The 27,382-nt window shown below is 34.1% G+C and overlaps 1 protein-coding gene across 3 annotated transcripts in view; it reads left to right on the forward strand.

Moving 5' to 3' along the window:
• USP47 (ubiquitin specific peptidase 47) overlaps positions 1–27,382 on the forward strand; it is a 95,359-nt gene that overhangs the window by 12,586 nt on the left and 55,391 nt on the right. For 2 of the 3 annotated variants that reach the window (XM_031944164.1, XM_031944166.1), the window contains exons 2-6: positions 14,973–15,032; positions 18,552–18,755; positions 23,357–23,467; positions 24,599–24,737; positions 27,100–27,196. In XM_031944164.1, the coding sequence (XP_031800024.1) occupies positions 14,973–15,032; positions 18,552–18,755; positions 23,357–23,467; positions 24,599–24,737; positions 27,100–27,196 (611 nt within the window). The remainder of the gene's footprint in view (positions 1–14,972; positions 15,033–18,551; positions 18,756–23,356; positions 23,468–24,598; positions 24,738–27,099; positions 27,197–27,382) is intronic. The other variant, XM_031944165.1, reaches the window with a different exon arrangement.

Consider the following 27,382-nt stretch of genomic DNA (forward strand, 5'->3'; position numbering starts at 1 on the left):
GATTTCCAATTTTTTGCCATCAGAAAAGAGCTGCTATAAATATTTTTGTACATACAGGTAATTTTTCATTTTTTTTTTCCTTTTAGAGATTTAGTAGTGAATATTGCTCAGTTAAAGGATATGCATGGTTTTATAATCCTTTGGGCATAGTTCCGAATTGTTGAATTTGGAATAATGGTTGAATCAGTTCATATGACAAAATTAAAATATTACCTCAGAGATCATCTCATCTGGGGTTTACCTGAAGCATCTCTCCTTTAACATCTCTGTAAAAAGGTCATCCATCTTCCATTTGAAGACCTCCCATGATGGCCATTCTGACTAGTAGCTGAGTCATGCCATTGTTGTTCAGAACAGCTTGATAATTAGGAACTTTCTGCATGTTACCATATTTTCCTTTGGTTTTTTCCAGACTTGGTATCATTAATTCTTTGAACAGATCTTGAATCCTATTTTTGAGAACTGAAAATATTACTGATGTGGCATAGCAAGACCCCCCTCCCCTCTTTTTTTTCTAATGATGTTATAGTGATTGTGAATAGGTGAATTCTTATCTTGACCTCTCCTCAATTCTTTCTGGAATACTACTTTCAGATCAGTCTCCCTAAATCTTCTTGGTCTTCCTCTGAGTCTGTCTTTTCTTTGTTAACTTTCAAGATCTTAAATTAACCATATTTTGCTGAGCAAAGTTCACGTTCTTTGGCCTGGCATTCCAAACTCTGAATCCCACCCAGCCAGTCTAGCTTTAGTACAATAAACTGTTAAAATTAGGAGATTTGCCACAGATCAAGTCTAACTCCGCCCATTTGACAGATGAGAAAAGTGAATCCCTGAAAAGAGAAATTATACAGCCCAAGATCATGTCTAGTTAATGACGAGTCAGGACTAAAGCCCTTGTCTGAATGACCAGGCCAGCGTATTTCTCACTATGCTACACTGCGTTATCTACTATTCCCCTATTTGTATTATTTGTTTAAACCAGATTGGACAGCTGGCCACCTGTGTTCTCCAATTTTTTAAAAATTTGGATAATGAGTATGTTATATAAATAGTCTAATACAGATTGATTGTTGTGACCATTAGTATGGAAACTACACCAAACAATGAAATTTTAATAGAATGTTTAATGATATACATATTTTATTAGAATCCATGTTATTAGATTTACTTGTTAAGTCATTCACAAAAATTAAAATAATATTTTTCACAGCTACATATTTCTTTTTTTTTTGAAGCTATATAAATATCATTTATTGTTTTAATTGATGGTAATAATGATTATTTCTCTCTTTTTTTTTCCTTTTTTTTTTTTTTTATTTAATAGCCTTTTATTTACAGGATATATACATGGGTAACTTTACAGCATTAACAATTGCCAAACCTCTTGTTCCAATTTTTCACCTCTTACCCCCCCCACCCCCTCCCCTAAATGGCAGGATAACCAGTAGATGTTAAATATATTAAAATATAACTTAGATACACAATAAGTATACATGACCAAAACATTATTTTGCTGTACAAAAAGAATCAGACTCTGAATTATTGTACAATTAGCTTGTGAAGGAAGTCAAAAATGCAGGTGTGCATAAATATAGGGATTGGGAATTCAATGTAATGGTTTTTAGTCATCTCCCAGAGTTCTTTTTCTGGGCATAGCTAGTTCAGTTCATTACTGCTCCATTAGAAATGATTTGGTTGATCTCGTTGCTGAGGATGGCCTGATCCATCAGAACTGGTCATCATCTAGTATTGTTGTTGAAGTATATAATGATCTCCTGGTCCTGCTCATTTCACTCAGCATCAGTTCGTGTAAGTCTCTCCAGGCCTTTCTGAAATCATCCTGTTGGTCATTTCTTACAGAACAGTAATATTCCATAATTTTCATATACCACAATTTATTCAGCCATTCTCCAACTGATGGACATCCATTCAGTTTCCAGTTTCTAGCCACTACAAAAAGGGCTGCCACAAACATTCGTGCACATACAGGTCCCTTTCCCTTCTTTATAATCTCTTTGGGATATAATCCCAGTAGTAACACTGCTGGATCAAAGGGTATGCACAGTTTGATAACTTTTTGAGCATAGTTCCAAACTACTCTCCAAAATGGTTGGATTCGTTCACAACTCCACCAACAATGCATCAATGTCCCAGTTTTCCCGCATCCCCTCCAACAATCATCATTATTTTTTCCTGTCATCTTAGCCAATCTGACAGGTGTGTAGTGGTATCTTAGAGTTGTCTTAATTTGCATTTCTCTGATTAATAATGACTTGGAGCATCTTTTCATATGACTAGAAATAGTTTCAATTTCTTCATCTGAGAATTGTCTGTTCATATCCTTTGACCATTTTTCAATTGGAGAATGGCTTGATTTTTTATAAATTAGAGTTAATTCTCTATATATTTTGGAAATGAGGCCTTTATCAGACTTTGACTGTAAAAATATTTTCCCAGTTTATTGCTTCCCTTCTAATCTTGTCTGCATTAGTTTTGTTTGTACAAAAACTTTTCAGTTTGGTATAATCGAAATTTTCTATTTTGTGATCAGTAATGATCTCTAGTTCTGCTTTGGTCATAAAGACCTTCCCCTTCCACAGGTCTGAGAGGTAAACTATCCTATGTTCCTCTAATTTATTAATAATTTCATTCTTTATGCCTAGGTCATGAACCCATTTTGACCTTATCTTGGTGTACGGCGTTAAGTATGGATCAATGCCTAGTTTCTGCCATATTAGTTTCCAATTTTCCCAGCAATTTTTATCAAACAGTAAGTTCTTATCCCAAAAGCTGGGATCTTTGGGTTTCAAAGACTAGGTTGCTATATTTGTTGACTGTTTTATCCCTTGAACCTAATCTATTCCACTGATCAACTAATCTATTCCTTAGCCAATACCAAATAGTTTTGGTAACTACAGCTACATATTTCTAGGGTAAGCTAGGAAAAGGATAGATGGGGAAATCATATATTATTTAGTTTACCCCTTAATCATCAGGAAAAGATCAATTTTCCTTGGAAGGTGGTCCTAGAACTCTTTTCCAAGTTATAGTACTTAAAATGAATAAATTCTAAGCTTGAGGTGTTCCCTCTTCAGTAATCTGGAAGAAGTTTATTCCAGAATTCATTAAAAAGTTGAGGTAAAAGTTAGTGGTTCCTTCCTTGCCAAAGGAAATGGATAGGGATTTCTTGACCCCTGATAACTGCTAAAATGAAATGACAAGATCCAAAGCAACTACATTTTTGGTACAATATAGGGATTCTGTGGGAGAGGTGCATAGTGATGTCAATTTTGGAACAGGATAGATAGAGCAGATTTGGATAGAGTACCTTGGGAAATTTAGAATAAACAGAGGGCACTTTTTTAATTGGAAGGTCGGGATTATTGGGTTGGAAGTGGCTTTGCTAAGTGGAAGAGCCTCTTTAGTTGTTATTAAACTTCCTTCCCCCCAAAAAATTACCTTTCGTTTTGTGAGAAGATAAGTTAGCTTTCTAATTTTGTTTAAGCAGGAACTTTAGAGAACATAGATTGTGGTGATGACATGGGCTTTGTAGTTGTGCTATTCATAAGAGTTAGTCCTCAAATTCCCAATCTTGTACATTGTACCCCATCTGTTTTTGTTGAACTAATAGTCATTCTCTGAGACCAGTTCAAATGCTATGCCATCCTACCTCCTCTGTCCTCTCCCCTTTTTCAACAAACAGGAAATGATCTTTTCTCTAATTCCTACAGTATTTTTTCGTTCTTGTACTGTGAGAGTTCTTAACTCAGAGTCCAGAGACCATAGATTTGTGAACTTGATAGGAAAATACATATTATGTTTTATAACCTTTTACTGAAATTTGGTGATTATGAATGTAGGCTACAAATATTCTGATAAGAAATTCATAATTTTTATCAGATTGCTAAAGACATGAAATAAGTTGAAATATCACCTATTTTGATGTGATTTATTGATTACTATATTGTATTGTAATTATTTGTGATAGTAGAGACCATTTGCCATGAGTAGCCTCTTCTATTTTTCTTTTATCTCAAAAACACATCTATCCCCTTCTTCCTCTTCACATGTCATCACCCTCATTCAGGGATTGACATCCAACATTCTACCTTCTACTTTATTCTCTAATGAAGTTTTTGCCCTTATCAAGAACAACTCTTATACAAATACTTTAGATTCTGTCCCCATTTTCATTCTCCAAAGGATTGTCCCTGTGATCAAACCTTATATTTCTCTAATTTTTAATCTCTCTATTTCTGTTCTTGCTTTCTACAAATACTCTTGCCTCCATCCTGAAAAAGTCTTTACTAGGCATTTTCACACCTTTGAATTATCAAATTGTATCTCCTCCCTATTGTAGTTATTTTTGATGGGGAAAGCCTTGCTTCCACCCACAGAGCCTTTCTTTAGTTCCTCAGATCTTTTCATTCTGGCCTCTGACCTAATCACTCATTTGAAACTGCCTTCTGCATAGTTAATCTCACCTTCTCAACCACTCTAATGTATTGGGCTGTCTTCTTTTAAGGACCACATCAGCTCTCGAAGTTTTAATTATCTCTATGCAGATGACTCCCAAATCTGTATTTTCCATCACTCATCTCTCTCATATGCAACATTTGTTTAACTGTAGCTCCCTAGTGGGCAAACGGGATATCATCTCTATGGATCTCAAAAATCAACTTATTCAAAACAGAATTCATTATTTTTCTTCTAAACCCAATTCCTACTTCCAGTCTTCTCTGTTTTGTCAAGGGCACCCACATCCTTTTGATTACCCAGGTCAACAATTTCTTAGGAATAATCTTTGTCTTCTCATTCTCCTTCACTCCACAAATTCAATCAATTGCCAACTTGTGCAGTTTCTCCGTCTGTCTCATCTGTCTCTTCTCTATTCACTTGCCATCATTTTATTTCAGACCCTCATCACCTCTTTCCTCTTTCCTCGACTGCTAGCTAAGGAAAGGTAGGAACTCTTACTCAGTAAATTTCAATAGTTGTTTATTGCTTCTTTGATCAATTCTAAGCTCCTCATTTTAGCTTTGAAAGTCCTTCACAACCTGGCCCTGACCTATCTTTCTAAACTTATTTGCACCCCTTCTCTCATTCTGGCCTTGTTGTTATTCTTCTCATTTGTCATTTATCCTATCTCTTTTTCTCCGTGACTGAATTATCCTATGTGTAATCTTCCTGACCGCTACCTTGCTATTGCTTTCTACTTCTCTACCTCCCCATTTTCTTGTATTGATCTTGTCTATTTTTTGGTCTATATATATTATCTCAAAAGAATGAGTTCCCTTGCAGCCAAGGACACTGGGGGAAGAGGGGGTAGAAGGGTTGGTTATTTTTATTTTGATCTTTGTATCTCCAACACTTAGAATAGTGTGAGTATTTAATAAGTGTTTGTCAAGTGATGGTCAGTTCTGTGCAACATATTCTTTTATGAAGTGCTTATTGTGTGTTTGGTGCCAAAGATGTAAAGATAGAAAACTGACAAAGACCATGTTCTTAAGAAAGTTGTGATTAGGGGATGATTAGGAGTAGGGGTTATTGAACATTTGTTTTTTCTTCACAGACAGTTTGGGAGACAGCTCTTCCTCCACCCTTCTCCACTTTTAGGTCTTACATCTCATGCCCCAAACCTACTTCTAACTTTCCTTTCAAGCCATGTCCCCCTCCCCTCCCACTCATCCCAAACCTCTGCCTTTCAGTTTGGCGTTTCCTTTTAGCCCATCACTCCACTGACTGGCTTTGTATCCCAAGGCTCTGCCCCTGCTCCTGGCTCCCCCACCCTCCACCTCTAGGGGTTTTTTGTACTGCCAGACCTGGTCCCTCAGCCTCTTTCCTTTGTGTACAGGAGAGGTCAAGCTTATAGGTTTGGGAGATTGTGGACTATCAGGGGAATCCAAAAAAGCCTCTTGTAGCAGTCATTTCAGTTTGGCTTTAGAGGTGAGGATTTCAGTAGATGGCGATAAAAATAAAAGATATAAAATAAAATTTTTATACATCTTTGTACATATTTTAGTTTACTTGGGGAACATTTAGTTTTTTGTTTTTTTTTAAAAGAAAATTTCAGTCATAAAGTGATTAGTGGGTCACTAAAAGCACTAAAGTGACTGCTTTTTATACAGTGAAAATGAGCACTAGACTTGACATTAGAAGACCTAACTTTGGTTCTTGGTTCAAGTTTTGTGATATAGGGTAAGTCACTTCACTTTTGGGGGCCTTTGTTTCTTTAATTGTCAAATGAGAAAATTGGCTTAGATGTCTTAAAGGCCCATCCAGCTCTGACATTGATTCTATTGAAATGATCTGATAAAGATTTTATATGTCTTTATATGAAAAGTTTATTAGGTTTCAGATTTCTAAGGAATTTACAAAAAAGGAAAAGTTGTGGGGATTTAAGTTGTGGGTGATAATAGGACCTTGAGTTGTTTGATAGTCAATCAGAGCCCATATAAATCCCCCCCAAAAAGGGGATTAGCTTTGGCAGAAAGAAAAACAAACGATGTTTTAGATAGGGGATAGAGCATGAATACTTGTTCCCAAAATAGAGCATGGAATGTAACAGAAATAATGAAGGTTGAGCTAATTGAAATATAGTTTTGGAAATGTCAGTAAGTCAGCAAACTAGTATTTGTTAAGTGTTTGCTGTGTACCAAGCACTGTGTTAATTGCTGGGATTCCACAGAACGGGATTAAGATAGAGTCCTTGTTCATAAGAAATAATTTAAAAGTTATTAATCTACTTGAAACTCAGGTAGACTAATATCAGGATCAAAAAGAGATCCTACACATTATCTCTCTTTTTTATTATAATATTATTACAATAATATAGTATAGTATAGTATTATTACAAGACATATGTGTAGGTAATTTTTCAGCATTGACCCTTGCAAAACCTTCTGTTCCAACTTTTCCCCTCCTTCCCTCTACCCCTTCCCCCAGATAGCAAGCAGACCAATACATGTTAAATGCATATATGTATACATATTATTCAGTTATCTTGCTCCAAAAGAAACATTGGGTTTAGAAATAAGGTAAAAATAACCTGAGAAGGAAAACAAAAATGCAAGCGGACAATAACAGGAGTAGAAATGCTATATTGTGGTCTACACTCCTTTCCCATAGTTCTTTTGCTGGGTGTAGCTGGTTCTCTTCATTACTGAACAATTGGAACTGATTTGGTTCATTTCATTGTTGAAGAGGGCCACATCCATCAGAATTGATCATCATATAGTATTGTTGTGCAAGTGTATAATGATCTCCTGATTCTGCTCATTTCACTCAGCATCAGTTCCTGTGAGTCTCTCCAGGCCTTTATGAAATCATCCTGTTGGTCATTTCTTACAGAACAGTAATATTCCATAACATTCATATACCACATTTTATTCAGCCATTCTCCAATTGAGGGGCGGCAACTATAGAAAGGGCTGCCACAAACATTTTTGCACATAAGGGTCCTTTTCCCTTCTGTAAGATCTCTTTAGGATATAAGCCCAGTAGCACAACTGCTGGATCAAAGGGTATGCAGAATTTGATAACTTTTTGAGCATAGTCTGGACATTATCTTTCAAGAAATTATCAAGGTAAATGTAACTAATAGAAATTCTAGAACCAGAGGATAAAATAAAGATTGAAAGAGTTTACCAGTCATTTCCTTGAAAGAGATCCCAAGGTGAAAACTCCCAGGAATATTATAGCCAAATTCCAGAACTCCCAGGTCAAAGAGAAAATATTGCAAACATCCAGAGAGAAATAATTCACATATACTAGAGCCACAATCAGGATAACACACAAGATATAGTGACTTTTACATTAAAGGAATGGAGGACTTGGCACATGAAGTGAAGAGTGAAGATAACACCTCAATTTTGAACCTGGGTGATTGGAAGAATGATGGTATCCTTGACAGTAAGAGAGATATTAGGACTATTGGAAGAGAAAGATACTGAGTTCAGAAGTGAGAATAAAGTTGATAATAGGACCTTGAGTTGTTTGATAGTCAATCAGAGCCCATATAAGCTTTTTAGGAAGATTAATTTGATGGTAGGATGCAGGTTAAGAGAAGCTGGAAGAGTATTTTTGTAATCATTATAGGATGAAATTATAAGAGGTCTGTGATGAGTATAGAAATAAAGAGGAAGGACACCATGCTATAAAAGAAGCTTAAAGGAATTTGGTAACTTGTTAGGACACCAAAGGACAAGTAGAAGTAAGATAACTAGAGTTGGAGATTAGAGGCACAAAAAAAAATTAGAATTGGTAGAAGTGGAGAAGTTAGAAAGGAATAGGATTTTCTGTGGGATGGGGAGTGGACTTGCTAAGAGGTTACATGTATTTTAAGTAATGGATTTCCCCAAACTTAAATTAATTACAATAAAAGGAATGACTTTATAAAGATGAAATTTTAGACCATGAAATTTTTTTATTAAGGTTTTATATTTTCAAAACATATGCATAGATGGTTTTCAGCTTTCACTCTTGCAAAACCTTCTGTTCCAAAATTTTTTTCTTTCTATTCCTCCCACACCCTCCCCTACACAGCAAGTAATCCAATATATGTTAAATATGTGCAATTCATCTATACATATTTCCACTAAATCATTCTGCACAAGAAAATCCAATCAAGAGGGGGAAGATGAGGGGGGAAAAACACAAGGAAACAACAATTGAGGGGGGTTGCAGAATTTAAGAGAAATAAAGTTTGAGATAGGTCTAAAATCAACATATGACATGCATCTGGAGACAGAAAACTAAAGCCACTGGCTCAGAGCACTCTAACACTAGCTGTTTATTCTTTCATATTTTTATACTTAAATTAAGATTTTTGCTGCTTTAAATCTTTTTTTTTTTTTTTATTTCACCTACATAGAATTTTGCACTATTATTTTTAAGTCATCTATTTGTTTGTGAAGTTAAAACAGATTTATACAGTGACTTTGGGAGCCATATGCATTAGCAAAATATGTAATGATACCTTAGAATTTTTAAAGTACATCTTAGATAAACCATTTAAATCTGGTAGAGATCATATAAGCTTTTGCCTTTTCTCTTCTTGATCTTTCTTATCTCCCATTCTTTGGAGTGGGTGGTGCAGGGTTAGAGCACTGAGCCTAGAGTCAGGCAGACCCAATTTCAAAGCTAGCTTCATATACTAGCTGGGTGACTAAGCAAGTCACTTCACTTCTGCCTGCCTCAGTTTCCTCAACTGTAAAATGAAGATAGCACCCATCTCATAGGATTGTTATGAAGATTAAATGAAATAGTATCTATAAAGTGTTTAGGATAGTGCTTCGCTTGTCTACATTATCCTGTCTCCTTTCTAGTTGATCTCTCATTGTTCAATTGTGTTTTTGTATGTGTGGTATTTTTTTCCCAGATTTCCATTTTATTGGAATTGCTATCAACTAGTTCAGTTCAACCTTGGGGAATAGGTTTTTTCCTGTGACTTGTACTATGTAATCATTACTCAGAAGGAATCACAGTAACATTTGTCTTTTTTTTTTTTTTTTTTTTAAGTTCATCTGTATTCTTGGATCTTCCCATTCCAAATTTCAAATGCTGCTAGTTTGTGCAATTAAAAATACTTATTGATCTAATTACAAAGAGTCCTACTTCATTCAGAAATCAGAAGTTGGATAGCCCGTGCTTTTGATGGAAAGCTATCTGGAAGAGCCTCTTAATAAGATAGGATGTGGAATTGAACTACAAAGGACTGTTGAACTGTCAGTCTCATGGAGTCTTAGCCCACGAGTACAGAGAGACTACTAAAACCACTCAGAAACATTGTTGTCCTTATAGTGTTGTGTGTTATATTGCAACATGTTGCATATTATTTCACTCCCAACATTCATGTGAATATTTGTGCCCAACATGTGGTAGATAGAGCCTTCCAAACTTCTGTTGGCGTGATTGGCCACAGTTAGATACACTACTTTAACTCTCACATACAATGTAATTTTTGTCCTTTTTGAGAACGGTCAATAACCAATCATGTATATTATTATAATACTACATATATACATATATAAAATAGTACTATAATTCAGAGATAGGGAGGGAGACTTTTCTGCCAAGGAGTGTGTGTGGATATTTATAATATCAATTTGAGGCCATACACAGCTTAGAGAATTCAAGTTAATGGGAGGTTGTACCTAGCTTTCAGCTCATCACCTGTAGCTGCCTTAGCAAATTCCTTGGGCCAGATGATCTCCATCTCTGCTATAATTGATAATTGGCTTGTATTTAGAGGAGCAAATTATTCAAGACTAAGTCACCCTAAGACTAAGTGTGAAGTATTCTTTCTAACTACCTTCTTGTCCATTACTTCTTTCCATTGCTATCTCCTTTCCTCATTTGCAAGTTCTGCTTTCAATTGTCTTTCACCCAATTTCTATTAAGGTATTGGCTGATGATGACAGTATGACTTGCTAAGAGGTTACATGTATTTTAAGTAATGGATTTCCCCAAACTTAAATTAATTACAATAAAAGGAATGACTTTATAAAGATGAAATTTTAGACCATGAAATTTTTTTATTAAGGTTTTATATTTTCAAAACATATGCATAGATGGTTTTCAGCTTTCACCTTTGCAAAACCTTCTGTTCCAAAATTTTTTCTCTTTATTCCTCCCACACCCTCCCCTACACAGCAAGTAATCCAATATATGTTAAATATGTGCAATTCATCTATACATATTTCCACTAAATTATTCTGCACAAGAAAATCCGATCAAGAGGGGGAAGATGAGGGGGGAAAAACACAAGGAAAACAACAATAAAAAGTGAAAATACAATGTCATGATTCATACTCAGTTCCCACAATCCTGTCTCAATCACAAGACCACTGGAATTGGCCTGAAATATGAAGATGGGGGGGGGGGGGGGGGGGGGGTTGAGCCTTCCGGAAGTCCCTTAAAATTAATTTATGTAGGTTGGTATGTCTTTGAAGAGTTAGAAAACTACAGGAGTCATAACAGACAAAAGAACAGCATTATATTCACTTAGTAATCCTTATTTTTCAGATGTAGGATTAAGTGTTATAAGCCACCTCATAACCAGATTAGAATGCAAATTAATTATAGTTTTCTTTTTTTTTCCTTTCTTGGTACATCACATGCATTTCTGATGTGTGTGGCACAGTGTGTACATACACACTCCCTGCACAAATATATACTATGCCTAATGAGCCATCCCTTGTAAGAAAGATCTTTAAAAGAGGGAAATAAGAAAATCCAGTAAAATTAACATGTTATGTCTGATTTTTTAATGCAGTGTTCCCCACCCATAATACCTCTTCTTTTCATTAAAGTAAGGGTTTGAATTTGGGATCAGATCCCTTGAATTTGAGGTGTTAGCTATAAAAGACATGGTGTGGCATATAGTAAAGAACCAGACTTGAAATCAGGAAGACTTGGGTTCAAATCCTACCATTAAAACATACTAGCTGTGAGCACATGGGCTTGTGTTTTAAGCTCTCAGTAGCCCCCTTAGGCATGTCTGTTATACCATCTTGTTGCTGATCAGCACTGGTACATGAAATTTCCATTCCAAGAATTTCCCACAATGATAAATCATTGGTCAAGATCAAGAAAGAAAAATGATTCATTTTGCTCTTATAGTATTGTGAAAGAAATAGATAGGCCTTCTGATCATTTTTCTGAGAATCACAAATAATAAAACAATCTAACTGCTCTGATTTTACATTGTACAGTAATTACCCAATAGTTTTATTTAACCCAGCACCAGCAAGTAATTTAAGTAGCTTTTCCCTCAACATTTCTATTTTTAGTCAGAGTAATGCTTTTGTTTATTTCTCTTTTATGAAAGAAATTCTGGAACTTTAATAGTTTACATTTTATTTGATGGGGTGTGTGTGTGTGTGTGTGTGTGTGTGTGTGTGTGTGTGTGTGTGTGTGTGAAAGAGAGAGACAGGGATAGGCAGAGGCAGAAGCAGAGAAACCCTGACTAGAGAGACTGAGAGACCCTGTGATTGTTGGAGGACAGCCTGGTTACTTTCCCTTTATAGAGCTGGACAATGGAGGCATCTTTCGTATCTTGGAGGATACTCTCCTCTTGTCATATAATATGAAAGATTTCATTCAGCTTCTGTATGAGTGGAGGACCATGTGCCTTATGTGTTTTATAGATCTCTGCTCGGAAGGAATCAGTGTTAGCTACTTTGCCACACAAGAGGAGCCTAATGGCATTCAGTACTTTTTCTTCAGTTGGAAGTTCAGCTAGAGAGAGATTGATAACTTCAACCTGAGTTATACAGTCAATGACTTCAGCATTGGTTGATGGTAGTCTGTTGAGAACATCTCTTCAGGATCATGTCTTTATCGTTGATTCATGTGGCTTTCTTATCAACACTGTGTAGTTGAAATGTTTCAGACATCTACGACATTTCAAATTCTACTGCAAAAAATGCAGTTCCAGTTGGCTGGCCATGTAACCCGAATGCCAAACTTGTGTTTCACTGAAAGACTCTTTTACTGAGAACTAGCCCAAATCAAGGTCTCTCCAAAAAACGTCAGTATCAGTGGAAAACGCTGGCCTAGGATTAGCCCAGCAGGTGTGCCCATATCAAAGAAGGTGTTGTGCTCTGTGAACAAAGCAGAATCTCACTGCCATGAAGGACACCTGAGATATACAGACTAGAGACATTTCCATTCCAGATGTTTAAGTGGGCTATTTGTGCCTAATCTGTGACAATCCTCTTGAGTTCATGTTGGACTGATCAGCCACAATTGAACACACTGTATCTTAACCCCAATATCATGATGTCATTGGTCTTCTTGGAGTATAAAGGCAAAACAACATTTCTTCCCTGTACTGATTTTCATGAATTGTTTTATTATTTACTTAGTTCAAGCTAATTTAAAGTAACTTTAAAAATGGACAAAATTGTTATTTCAGAATCCCCTGTTAATCTTATTTTAATGTCTAACTAGCTTCAGAATTGTTGCTTGTATGTTCATACCCCTTTAATAATTTTCTCTCCTTTTTACTATCAGACTTGTTTCATGCTTCACTTTGATTGCCTCCATGTCTTTACCACCATTATTGTTTCTGTTCTTATAAGTATGTTGAAGTTTTTTTTCCAAAGATCATATCTTTATTGCTACATCTAGTGGTCTTTTCTCTATTTTCTTTGGGATTTGTATTAAATTTGATGTTGATCAACTCCTTTTTCTTGAAGTTACAGACTTCTCGGCCCTACTCTCACTTTTGTGACCCTCTCCTATTCTCCGATTCTCTTCCAACCATTATAGCTGTTTCTTGGTTTCTGTGGTTGGCTTATCTTCTATTTCCTATCTACAATATCTTCAGCAAATGATATAAAATATATGTAAAGCAGCTTGATTGCTTATAGTGATGTCACCATCGGCTCTTCATACCTCTTAACTATAGCTGGTTTCCAAGACTGCATCCTTGACCTTTTCTTCTTTTCTTCCATTAGAGAGCGCATCTATTATCAATTTCAGCTGTTATTCATATGCTGATGGTTTCTAGTTCTGTATCTTTAGAGTCTGTCTTCTTCACCTAAAAAAATAATAAAAATTGTAGAAGAGGAAGATGTATTACTTGTCAGAAGGCTTCTTTACAGCCAAATTCTTCTTGAACTACCAGTTATTGGGTGTGGGGTGAAAGGAAGGTTATAGGATTATATAACACTCAATATTTGACTTGAGCTAGAAAAGACCTAAAAGCTATAGATCTTTAAATTTACAGTGGGGAAACTGAGACCCAAGAGATTAACTTTATTTGTCCAGAAGTAATTCACTTCACTCCCTCAAAGATTAACTTGTTCATTGATGGGCAACTCTAATTGTTAGATTTTTAGTTCTGCCTTTTGATGAATCAAAATCTTTCTTCCTGATAATTCTACTTGTTACTCCTTGTTTTGCTGTTTGGAGAAACATACAAAAAGGGTTTGTTTCCTTCTCTGTACAAGAGTCTCCAAATACAGACAATTTTTTGTGCTTATTTTGGGGTATATTTCTAAGAAAAATTTTTCTAATCCAAAAGTCAGTCAAATCTATAGGAAGAAAGGGGGCAAATGTTATATTGGAGGTAACTCCTTGACCAAGGGCCAAACATTCAACATTTTTCAAAATGACAAAATTTTATTTTATTAAATACTTGGTGCAGTGGAGGGAGGAGGGTATCTTGGACCTAGACTCAAAAGATTGGGTTCAGATAATCACCTCTAAAGCTTTTTGCTTGTTTCTTCTCATTTTGGGCAAGTTATTTAGCTTTCCTAGGCTTCTTGCTTCCCATCTTTAAAATGAGAGAGTTGGGGTAAAAATCAGTCGATACTAATTCCTGTAGTGTAGTCTGTGAATCAAACTACTAATCAGCTCTAAGACAAATATTTAGTTATGCTTTTTAGGTTATGGGAATTGGGGATCGAAATTGCTAGCCAAATTCAAATAATATTGGGACCATAGTAAGAAAATCTACTGTGTAGAAATCTAAAAGTAGAAATGAACAAAATTAGAGAGTTATTACTTATCTTACAAAATATTTCATAATTATTTTAAAATGTGAATTAAACTTAAATGGACTTTAAAGACCATTTAGTCCCAATCTTTCATATCATTAAAATGACAGTTTCAACAGATGACTTTTAAAGCCTTTTCTAGCTCTTAAAAAAAAAAAAAAAGATCTACTATACTCATAACATTTATTTAAATTTTGGTTTTTCCACACAGTTTTCAAAAATATATTGTATTTGAATATTTCTTCTATGTTGCAATAAGGGCTGTTTTCATTTAATATCTTTACAGGTTGCATCTTTGTTAGTAGAAATAATTTAGAAATAGGTTAATACAATTAAAATTTAGTTTTGAAACAAAGTATTTAATATTTATACTTTCTACTATTTAATCTCTTTAACTCAATTTTTTTCACTGCTCTTCCATTTAAAGAAATGGTTTGTAATTTATTTTGTTCTTATATATCATAGGATGTGTTTTGGAGATGCAGACAGAGTATCTTTGATGAAATGAAGAAGAAATTTGCACAGGTAGACAGCTGAAGTAAAGGTTTTAATGTGATCATAGAACAAATAACAGCATGATTGTAATTGTATTTGATAACATGGCATGTTATTTTTTTTTAAAAAATTATGCATGTGTAACTATTTTATTCCTACCCAATCTTAATGGGGGGAAAAAAAAAAGTCTTAACACATTGCAGATTTTGATCTCTTTACTCCATTGAAAAACAGAATAGAAAGCATTTGATTTGCTCACTTTGGTGCCTATCATCCCAGATTTCTGCATTAAAAAAAAAAAAATCACCAAAAAACAGCATTTTGATAGCATGATTAATCTGATCTCTTAATTTGAAACTTAAAAGAACTTTGCTGAACTAAGTTACTGGCTGCTATTACATTCTCACCAGTTACCCTGCTTTCCAAATCTTAAGCTTTTGTGTGCTCTGGAATCCCATTCTCAACATTTTTAAATGCCCTCTTCCTTTTTTCCTCTCTCTCTTTTTATTCCTACTCATTTATAGTCATATCATCCCTCAGCCATTGTGCAACACGGGCTTATTTAAAATCATTGAATTATAGAAATTTCTGAACTGAAAGGAAGATTATGGGTAATTGAATGTTCAAGATAAGTTACTTTTAACTTTTAAAAGGAAAATTCCAATCTAAATCATATTGAAAAGTTTGGTAATTTCTAATGAACAAAAGTAAAATATCTTTTACAAATACAACATTGGTAGTGGGAGTAAGGGAGTGGGGAGGGGTTTGAAAGATTATGAGCACAATCTTACTTTTCCTTAAAAACAGATGTGGAAAAGGTTTTACATTTTAATCCATTGGCTCTATTTATAGATAGTAAATTCTTTAAGCTCTTGTGTAAATAGCAGTTGTGTATATTTAACTTTATACTAGAAAACTCAAAGATTTCAAGTATTTGATAGATTGCTTTTAATGACACATTAATGCATTTTGAAATTTTAAGCATCTTTGAAATATTTCTGAGCTATTGATGAATATTGTAGTCATTTTTTTTTTCTATAAATGTTACCTCCTAAGAAAGATAAATAGACAAAGTAAGACTAGGAAGTCTAATATATTTCCAAAGAAAAATGACAAGTTAATTTAAACTTCAATTACACATCTATATTTCTTTTCTCTCGATTTTGACAGAAATGAGAAATACTCAACCAGTATGAAGCCAAAATTTCCAAAAAAGAAAATTTAGCAATTGTTTGAAGTAGAAAATTGTGGAATCTTAGAAGTTGAAGGTCCTTTAAAGATCATCTCATGACTATCTATGATATCCTCAGTCAGTGGTAATTCATTGTATGCTTAAAGAAGCATAAAGAACTTTAGTGACAGGAGATCACCAGTTCCTGAAACAGCCTATTTTTGAACAGCTCTAAATTGTCATGATGGTTCTCCTAGTATTGAGTTAAAAATTTGCCTTTCTAACTTATATCTTTGGATCCTGTTTCTCTTCTGGAGAATAAATTTATCTCTTTGTCCACATAACTCTTCAAATAGTTGAAGACTACAATCAATCTTTAACCCATTTTCTCTTCTCTGACCTAGTTCCTTCTCAAACCAGAATACATTCCAGCAAAACAGGTCCCTTCTAAAATGTAGACCCAGCACTGGAAACAGTGCTCCATGTGTTTGACTTTGCTAGAGTATAACAGAACCAGTACCTCCCTTAATATGCCTAGACATAAGATTCCATGAGTACTTTTAACTATTTTATCACCCTGCTGACTTATTGAACAACTTGCATTCCACTAAGATTCCAAGGTACTTTTCACATAAACTGTTGTCCATACAGATCTCCTTCATTCTGTACTTGGTTTTTTTTGTTGTTTAATTTACGTTTATATGGTTAAATTTCCATTTTCTTGGTTCATGGTTACAAGCATTCTCTTTGGTCTGATATTCTGTCATCTGTGCTTAATACCCCTCCCAGCTTGACATTTGTTAAACACACTATGCATCAGAGTTACTTCTGTTTGGGTATAAGCCCACCTAACTGTATTTTCATCTTTTCCATGAATCAGTTTCTAACTATTGGGTATTGTGCCACTCTGTCAAAGGCAACCAAAACTTAGATAATCTATATTCATGACACTCTCATGATCTTCTAGTTATGTAGTCCTATCAAAAATGGAAATTAAATTAGTTTAACATAGTTTATTTAATGAATTCATGGTGAATTTAGTGATTATTTTTCTTTTTTCTAAGTTCTTATAAACCATTCCTTTAACCTTTTTCTTCTAGAATTTTGTCCTTTCCAGTCTGAAGATAATTTACTTTATTAGAAAATACATGCAGAATGTTGAAGTTGAGCCTTATATCCCTTGTCTGTCATTATCTTTCCATTCATGCCAAGCCAGGAACCCTATCCCTTCTTTGATATTCCTCTTGCCTTCAACTGGGCTAAAAGGGTCCTTTTTTTATTTTTACATAATTCAACTCAATCTGACTTTATTTAGCCTTTCTGTCACATTATAGAACCTTTGTCCTCAGTTTCAGATTCTTTTATAAGCTGAGTTCATAAATAAGAGCCTTTTCCTCAGAGACATCTATATTATTTAGACGCCTTAATCTTTTCTTTCTCCTTGGAATTAATAACTACCATTTTGCCTGCATTTTAAAATTGTATTGACTTCCTTTTTTCAGTTTCATGCCATACTTCTCTACCTATTGCCATTTCTCGGAACTACTTGAAATCTAAACTCTCTAGTTAGATTTCCATATCCTCCCACAAAATCAGTAGATTTTAACCTGTAGAGAAGGCAAAATGGTATTATGGAAACACCACTGAATTTTGTTTTGTTTTGTTTTTTTGTGAGGCAGTTGCGGCTTGCCCAAGGTCACATAGCTAGTAAGTGTTAAGTATCTGAGGTTGGAGTTGAACTCAGGTCTTCCTGATTTTAGGGCCATTGCTCTATCACTGCTCTATCTAGCTACCCTTAATTATGAATTAAAAGATCTAAGTTCTACTCTTTATTATGATAGTTGTTTGATCTTGAATAAAGCACTTAAACTTAATAGGCTTTCTAGTTACTCAGCTGGAAAAAAAAAAAAGGGAATAATACCATAATACTTCTGGTGTTGCCTGTCACAAAATTGAGCTGCTTTGCATTTATATCTAATTATCATGCCATAAAATAGGAATTTTGTATATTATTAAATGTGCCAAATTACCAACTGTAAATTTTATCATTCTGTACCTTCATGGATGTTCATTCTTTAAAATTGTTCATATGTTGTTGTCTATTTACTCAAACTAAATTGGTGAGTATGCCTTTTGTAATCATCCTGAAATATGCCCCATAAAGCAAAGATATTTTTGTACCGTTTCTAACACTTTTTACTTAAAATGTGACATTTGGAATGCTAATAGTAATATTAGTACTTACATAACATGGGCCTAAAAACGGTAATATATTTCCTTAGTTTTTATAAAATGATTATTTAGTAAAGTTAAATGAACTTATATTAACTTTTTTCCCTTTAAAAAGCAAATCATTATTTTGATTCTTTTAATTTCAGATAGAAAATGCTGCTGAAGAACCTAGAGTTTTATGTATTATACAAGATACTACTAATTCAAAGACAGTCAATGAACGAATCACTTTAAATTTACCAGCTTCTACTCCACTGAGGAAACTATTTGAAGATGTTGCCAACAAAGTGGGCTATGTAAATGGAACCTTTGATTTGGTATGGGGAAATGGAATCAATGCTACTGACATGGTAATGCCCTATATTTAACTCGTCTGATTTCAAGTTGCTAAAATTATTACTGCTATTATTTTAACATTAGTCAGACTTTTAAAATGTTTTCGTAACTGGAGTATTTTTATACCTGATTTTACTTTAGATTTTACAACAGGTCTCCAGATTTCTGAGATAATAGAAAGCTGAATCTCAAATTCATTTTAACTTAAGAAATACAAACCAGCTTTAAAACTAACTGGATCAGAATAATCTATTCATCAGAAATAAATGATAGAATAAAATTTGATGAAATATCTTATCTCCCTCATACTAGATGTACTTATCCCTCCATCCTCTTCATGATCTGTTTCTTTGATTATTGTTTACTCTCTTCTTAATTTATTTGCTGCTGTTCTCATCCCAGATACTCTCCTTTCTCCCATCCCCAATTTAATAATGTTCTCTATAGTACTTCTTCTGCCATGCCCATCATGTCCCAATGCTGAGCCAATTTCTTCTTCTCTACTCATGCTATAGAAAATTACAGGAGCAAATCATTCAACCACACACTCATGCTTTCTAATCTCATTTGGTCCTTCAGCAGTTCCTTTACTCATTACTTGTTGACTACTTATCAAATAACCCATAGCAGCTGCTCTGACTCTTTTCCCCATTGAAAGCCCCAGTTTGCCTACTTCTTCCTAATTCACTAAAGCTAGAAACTGTCTAGTGGCAGCTTTCTCAGCTTCTGCCCTCCTCCTACCTTCTACTACAAATAATTGCATTGGTTCATATATCTCCGTTTACAAGGTGCTTTTCTAACAACCCTATGACATAGGTACTGTAAATATTTCAAAGATAAGCTAACTTACTCCCCAAGGGTAAGTAGTGTGTCATACAAGTAAGTGAGTGAAAGGGATAGGACTCTATCTAATCTTAGTCTTCGACCTCCTGGTCACATGTGTTTTCCTCTGCACATCAGCATTTATCCCCTCTTCTTAGACATCTTACCTTTCTAAAGGATAGCTTAGGTGTTTAACTGACCATTGAGTAAGCCTAAGAGTCTGGGAGCAGTAGCCTCCCTTTTTCCCAATGCATCATTTCCCTCAAATCCTCTACCACATTCATCCCAGGAAACAAGCCCAGGAGAGAAGTCTTGTAACCCAAAGTCCTTTTGGCACCATCAAATGATTCACAATCCAAAACTGAATTTAGTTAAACATGATATTAAAGAAGACGTATAATCATCTAAAGGCCATGAGACCTTCCAATCTTAATTGCATTTGAAGTCCTCTATATGTGTTGTTTTCCCATTAGAACATGAATTCTAAGAACAGGGACTATCTTTTCCATTTGTCTCTCTAGCATTTAGCATAAAGTGTTGCACATTATATACACTTTACATATATATAAAAGCTTTTTCATTTATTCATTCCACAGAACTTTTCCTTGTCCCCCAATGCCCTCTCTACTTCTTGAAATTACTTTGTAATCAGTCAGTCTAAAGGCATTTATTAATTTTGTTCTGCCTGTAGAGTGTAAGTTCCTTGAGGGTAGAAATCATTTTAGTTTTTTTCTTTTTGTCCATGGAGTTTAGCATGATGCCTTGCATATAATAAGTGTGTGATTAAAAAAATATATATTTTAAATTAAAATGAGTCCTGTCTTTTCTACCTACCTTAGAGGAAGAGGTAACCTTCTTGCTTCTCAGCATTATCCCTTTTCACCTTTTTACTTAATCTCATCTATTTTTGCCCATTCTTATATGTTGTTCATTTAATTATTTAGATAATCTCATTCTGGTATTTTCATTTTCTTCTTTGTTTTACCTCTATGGATAAAAATATTCAGAATTCTCTTAGCCTGTTCTCATTTTTTAACACTTTCCCTTCTCTTCTGTTTTCTCAAGATGCTGTCTTGAGGTACTTTTTCTCCATCCATTCTCCCCCATTCTAGTATCCCCTATAAATGATTGACCCCCAGATATGTATCATTTGCAATGTTCTGAACTCTAGTCCTACATTTCCATCTGCATGTTACAGTTTTACTTTCTGCTTGTTCAAAAGTAAAAACATTAGCTTTGCCATTTTTGCCCGCCCTTCATTCACCAGAAGTCAGTTTCTAAGATACCTCTTCATAACCCTTCTTAAACCTTGCTTTCTACAGCAACTTTCTCTTTCTTTTCCCTTCTTCCCTCTCTGCTTATCTCTCTTTCTACTTTCTCTGTCAATCTCTCTCTGTCTCTTTTTCTCTCTCTTCATCTCTGTTGCTCATGCCCAGAGAGATCTTATAAAGAAGAATGATTGTTGTTTTTCCATTATGAAGTATTGCTGGCATCTCTGCTTTTTTTTTTTATTACTTCTTAATGGTGCAGACACAACGTTTATACTTATGATTAAATGACATTTATGCTTGAGATTAAACTTTAAGTCTAACAGTTTATAAAGGTTTTACAACATGATTTTCTGTTAACCTATTCTTAAATAGATTATAACCTTATTTATAAATAAACTAAGTTTTTTTTTCTTTCATAATGTTTTAAAACAAAATATGCTGATATTTGTTTGCTTCATCTTTTTTGTGTTTTCCCTGAAGATCTCTTTTTCTTGGTGTCCCTACACAGTAGAAAAGTGAAGTTACTTAAATTGGGAATTAATATAACCTACACCAGCTATAATATTGTGAATAAATTATCTTTTACATCTTAAAAGTACTATAAAAATGAGTCGTTGTTGTTTTAAAAAAAAACCCGCTAAATCTAGTTTTATTTTTCCCCACACTTAATTTTAAAAACAGGAGAATAACTCTTTTTTGTGTTTGAAAGCAAAACACCTTTTTCTCAGCTACCCCAATTAATCTGGTAGAAATATTTAAAGAAAATTCACAGGTAGCATTAAGTTTACCTGATAAGTTATACACTGCTGCAAACTGAAGGGGTGGCTGGGCTATCTTACTTTTCCATAGACTAGTGGACAGGAGCATAAAGTAAAAGTAAGATTTTAAGTATGCATGTGGCAGGACATGGCAGCATTTAAAATGCTGACACATCCTTATGAGCGCTTTGCAATTCAGGTTGGTGCAAGGTTGGTGAAGGGGAGCTTAATTTGGAGGTTTTAAAAGAGAAACTGTTCAAAAGTTGTTATGACCTAGAATGAGGAAACAAAAAATACAGGAAGAATCAACTTTAAACAGTACCAAAAGCAGGAAGAGAAGGATAGAAAAGGACAAGACAATCATAGGAGAGATTAATTAAATGAAAGATTCTCTCTCATCACAGTCCAGGGGAAGTCCTGGAAGTCAGACCTTCAGGTGACTTTTGAGGAAACAATATTGACATAAGGCTGGATGAGTGAACCTGGAACTCAGACACAAGAGAACCATGCCTTTCTAAGAGCCCAGGGAAATAAAGGAATTCAATATGTACTTGGGCATGAAGAAATCAACTTGCTTGAAAGGAGTTGCCATCTTTTTTAAGGTTTCTTCTAGTGACTTACAGAGAAGAAGAGGAAAACTTGAGAATAGCTTTCATTTAAATGGTACTAAACAGCTTTTTGTATACATTATCTTGTTTACTAGTCACAAAAATTCCGTGAGGTAAATAATGCAGTATTATATAATCACAGAGTATGAAAGCTGCTCTTTGAGATCAAGAAGTCTTATCCTTCTCATGTTACAAAATAGATGACATGTCCTTGCCCCTGGCAATGCAGCTGCTAAATGACACCCAAGATTCTAATAATACTATAGTGCTTTACACTAATGAGTGTTTGGTACAGTATTTGAACTCTGATCTGTCCTAAGACTGACACCAAGCTGAAACCAGAACATCTGATTCCATATCCAGACACTGTTTAATATTGTTTCCCCCTTAAAGATTGATGGTAAATTCTGGCTGACTGTTCTATGAGAACTACCCATTTAATCTTTATATATCTTCAGAAAGTCATTCTCCATCCTCCAAAAATAGGAGTTGAAAAAAACTAGGTGTTCCTTTATTTCAAACCATATTATCATATTTCATGACCTAATTTTTTTAAACACTTAGTGAATTAGTGGAATAATGTGTCCAGATTTTATAAATTTTCTTCTTTGCCCTCAGTTGTACAAAATTGTATTTAATTCCTTTTGATGAAGTCCAGATGGGGTACTGCTTTGTATCTATTTTGGAAAGCATAAGAGTAATTATAATAAATATAATTATAATAAGAGTAATAAGTCTCTTTTCTGAGACTTAGCTTTTTTTTTTCCCTGCCATTTTTGCCTTTCCTTCATCTATATCCTAAGTAATTTTTCTTGGGGACTGTTTCATTAATATCTCCCAGTATTGATAGTATAAATCACGTAATGATTAGATTGAGAGATGGAAGAGCTCCTTAGAAATTCTCTAATCCCAGTTACTTTCTTTTGCCCAAGATAGTTGCTGGCCCATGAAGTGAAGGTGCCTAGCTACTTAACTGTATGAGTGTGTGGATAGCTAATGCCAAGTCTAGATTAAAAGAAACTTACTAGATTTCAAAAGAGCCTGTTGTCAAATATAGCAGAAACCTTTGTCTATTTATATGGTAATCATAATGATTTGTTTCTATAATTAAATTTTTTTTTTTGATAATTTTAGCTTTTTATTTTATATTCATTAGCCTCCTTTGGATCACACCAGTGAAAAATCTCTTCTTGACACTAACTTTGAACCTGGGAAGAAAAACTTTCTGCATTTGACAGATAAAGATGGTGAACAGCCTCAGATAGCAGTAAGGCCATATGTTCTGTACTGTATATACTGCATGTCCTCACCCCTGTTGCTCAAATATCCAGCCAAGTTCCCAGAAACCCATTTAGTGATTTTTATAAATACTTGGATGCTTTTCTCTATTTGATTTTGGCTTTTTATAAGTTGTTTTGGGTAGGTTGAGTTCCTAAAAACATTTAGGTGCTTTTGTACCAATATCTCCTTGTTTGGGTCACATTTTTGACCCCAAAACTGCATCATCATAAATAGTTCTGATTAAAATTGAAATGTATTGTAATTGATAGTTTCTGTTACCAACCAGAAAAATTTTCCTAATAGAAGCAGCATGGTGTATTGGAAAGAATGCTGCATTTGGAACCAGAGGGCCCCAGAGTGAATTCTGGTTCTTGCTTTCTGCCACCTTTGTGACCATAGGCAAGTCACAGAGCTTGTTATCTCATCTGTAAAATGAACAAGTTGCATTGTCTCACCACTAAAGTGCCTCAATCTAAATATCTGATCCTGGGACCCTAAGAAATCATGGAGATGGCCAACAATATCTCATATGCATCTCATTTCACTATTTAAGTATCATGTTATTGATGTTAGTATTTCTCTTGATGCAAATCAAACTCCCACTTTAACTCTGTTGGTAATCTTCATCAATTGCTTTGGCCAAAGTAACTTTATTTGAGATTTTATTTTATTTAAGATATTTCAACCAACCTAGTGATGAACCTTTCTGGACTTAACCCAGAGCCTGTCACTTGATCCATATTTGATACCACTGTAACTTGGGAGGATCTGACAGAATTTGTGTTTCAATGACACAGCCTTTAAGAAAGCAGGATCATGTGTATCTATTCTGTGGCTTCAGTGCTCCAGAGACTGAAATGAACATCAGTGTACTATTCATTCCCATTATGTATGTACTATAAAATACGCTTAGGTAATCTAAATATTCAGATAATTATTTTATTTACCTATTTTAAAATCCTTCACTAAAATGTAGTAATTGATACCATTTTATATAGTTCCTTTTATGGTTTTGTGTTTTTTTTTTTTTTTTTTTTTTTTTTGCCTCAGTTAAATTTTTTTTTTTAATTGCCTCAGTTAAAATTGTTCATTAAAAATTTATTACTTTGACTTTTAGGAGGATACCATTGCAGCAGATGACAGTGTGCAAGATAGGTTTATAGGCCCTCTTCCAAGAGAAGGTTCTGTAGGCTCTACCAATGATTATGTCGGTCAAAGCTATTCATATTCTTCAATCTTGAATAAATCAGAAACAGGTAAGATTTTCATATTAATTCATTTTTGTTTGGGAATCATAATTTTAGAGCTTGGAGTAACGTAACCTTAGATATTATTTAGTTTAGGGCTTCAATTCCTCAAAGCGGTATATTCCAACGTATTTGCCAGAAAAAAAAAAATTGTACCACCTTTATCCTGTTAACATTTAATTAGCATAAATTAATATAATACAGCAAAAAATCCAAATAATTTCTCTATGGAGCTTTTTTTAAAATGTGTACATCAAGCCTGAGACTAGAGAAAAGTACCCTTTGGGAATTCCTTAGCCTTCTTGATTATTAGAAAAAATCTTTCACATTAGCTAATTGTCACCTTGGAATACAGTAACAATTGATGAAATTTGGGATAGGAGGGAAGGAAGATGAAAGCAGTGAACTAAGAGTTGTAACCCAAGGGAACAATTGTTTGGGCCAAAGGAGTCTTCACAAGTTGTGTGCTAATTCAAAGAATGAATTAAAGTCCATATCTGCCTGTTCTCTCAACTTCCTGCCCTCTCAAATGTCCAAAGCCCAGAGTGAGTGTCTGAGGGGGCACCATTTATTCCTCTCCTCTTTCTCAACTTCCACCATTCATCAATGTTTGTCCCACCCACAGTCCTCCTTTCTATTTTTCTACTATAGCCTTCTATGATCCTTTCTTTTTCTTTACACTACCCCAACTCCCTCCTGCTTCCCTGAAAATAACTAGAATCAAAAATATTGAACACACACACACACACACACACACACACACACACACACACAGAAAGACATTCCTGTTGTAATTGTCTGACTTCGTTATATTAAGCTTTGGGAGTTAGCTCCCTTGTTTTGTTAGAGGCATTTCTTTGATGTCCACCAATATTGGAATGCATTTAAAGAATTAGTGTCTTCTGTTTTGAAAGTCATAGGATATTTGAAGTTCCTGTTGTATATTTGATTCTTTTTTCTACTTATTTTTCAGCCTAGTTTACTTATATTATTTGCATTCTTCATTCAGAAATCACATCATTTATGAAGCTGAATTTTAAACAAAACATACTTATGTACAGACATTGCAATTTTAAAAAATAATTTACAATGACAATTACTGTTTGGTTGAGTTATTTTATGATTTTATTTTTACTCTGATTAATAATTGAAATTGGGAAAAATTCTCTAGGCTTCTGAATTATTTTCCCATTAACATGATAATGTATGTGCCTATCCCATTGATGTATTTTATGAAAAATTCTTTCACTCTAATAGCATTTGATATAAAAAATCACTTGAAACAAAGCTATTCTTTGAAAGAACTCTCTTTCCTCAGTAAAACAATCCACAATAAAACATACTGCATGATGATCTGTCATTTGAGGTGATGAAACAGATCATTTCATATATTGAATAGGTTGCTAGGATTCTTAAATATTTGATAGATGGTAACATGTTTGATCCAGCTGCCTTCAGTGCTTTAAGCATGGGGCATTTCCCTATTACCCTCTTTTAACACTTCCTTTGCTCCTTTATTTCCTCCTAGTGTTATCTCAAGCTCCATCCCATCCTAGTGTTCTGAAATATATTTTATTAAAGTCCAAGTTTTTTGTTTTTGTTTTTTCTGTAAAGGAATTTATCTGGAGTGTGAGTATAACATAATTTTAAAACAAAAATATCAGAACACATATATCCAAATGACTATTATTGTTAGAAAGTAATTACCTTCAAAGGCTATTAACTCATATCAGTGATTCCAACTTTGCTCTTTTTTTTTTTTTTTTTTTTTTTTTTTTTTAATTCTTCTTATAGACTTTATCTTAAAAGCCATTAAATCCAGAAGAGACCTTAGGGATTGTCTGTTTCACACCACTTATTTTACAAATGAAGAAACTGAAGAACAGAGAAATTGTGTGACTCTTTATCTATTCAAGAGATGCATGTACCATTTAGAAAAGATTGTTAATAAGACCTTCACAAATGAATTTATTTTTTATTCTATATAATATATAAATCTAAATTTAAGGGAGTTGTTTTCATATTAGTAACGCAGTTCAGTTTACACTATTATAAAAATCTTTTTTAAATCCCTTTGAGATAACCTAATAAATATATATTGTATTATGTGCTGTTATTTAAAACTTGAAGCAGTCTGCCATGCTGTCAGGAAGTTATAACCAGAGATGAGATTTTTATAGGTATCCAGTAAAAACAGGTACCTGAATGAGATCTAGAGTAATTGTTATAGTTACAAATTAAGTAATATTAATAACTCTTTTACTTTTGTTCTAAGTAAATAATTATTGCTTACAAATGCTTAATTTAATGTGTTGTGCTTCTTTTCCTTTTATATGTTGAATTATATACTTATTTGTTTTCTCTTTTAAAGGATATGTGGGATTAGTAAATCAAGCAATGACTTGCTATTTGAACAGCCTTTTGCAAACACTTTTCATGACTCCTGAATTCAGGAATGCACTGTATAAGTAAGTATTTAAAATAATTTAAAAAGATAATTGGCATATTACTTTAAGGCTTATGTAGTGCTTTCTTCTGAACAATTCTAAAAAATAGGCATGTTCACATTTTGTGGATATGGAAACTAAGGCCTGCACAGGTTAATTGATATGTTCATATCCTGGGTTTTGAACCCAAGTCTTCTGACTGCAAAC

This window comes from Sarcophilus harrisii, chromosome 6 (assembly GCF_902635505.1).
Source record: "Sarcophilus harrisii chromosome 6, mSarHar1.11, whole genome shotgun sequence".
NCBI classification, from domain to species: domain Eukaryota; kingdom Metazoa; phylum Chordata; class Mammalia; order Dasyuromorphia; family Dasyuridae; genus Sarcophilus; species Sarcophilus harrisii.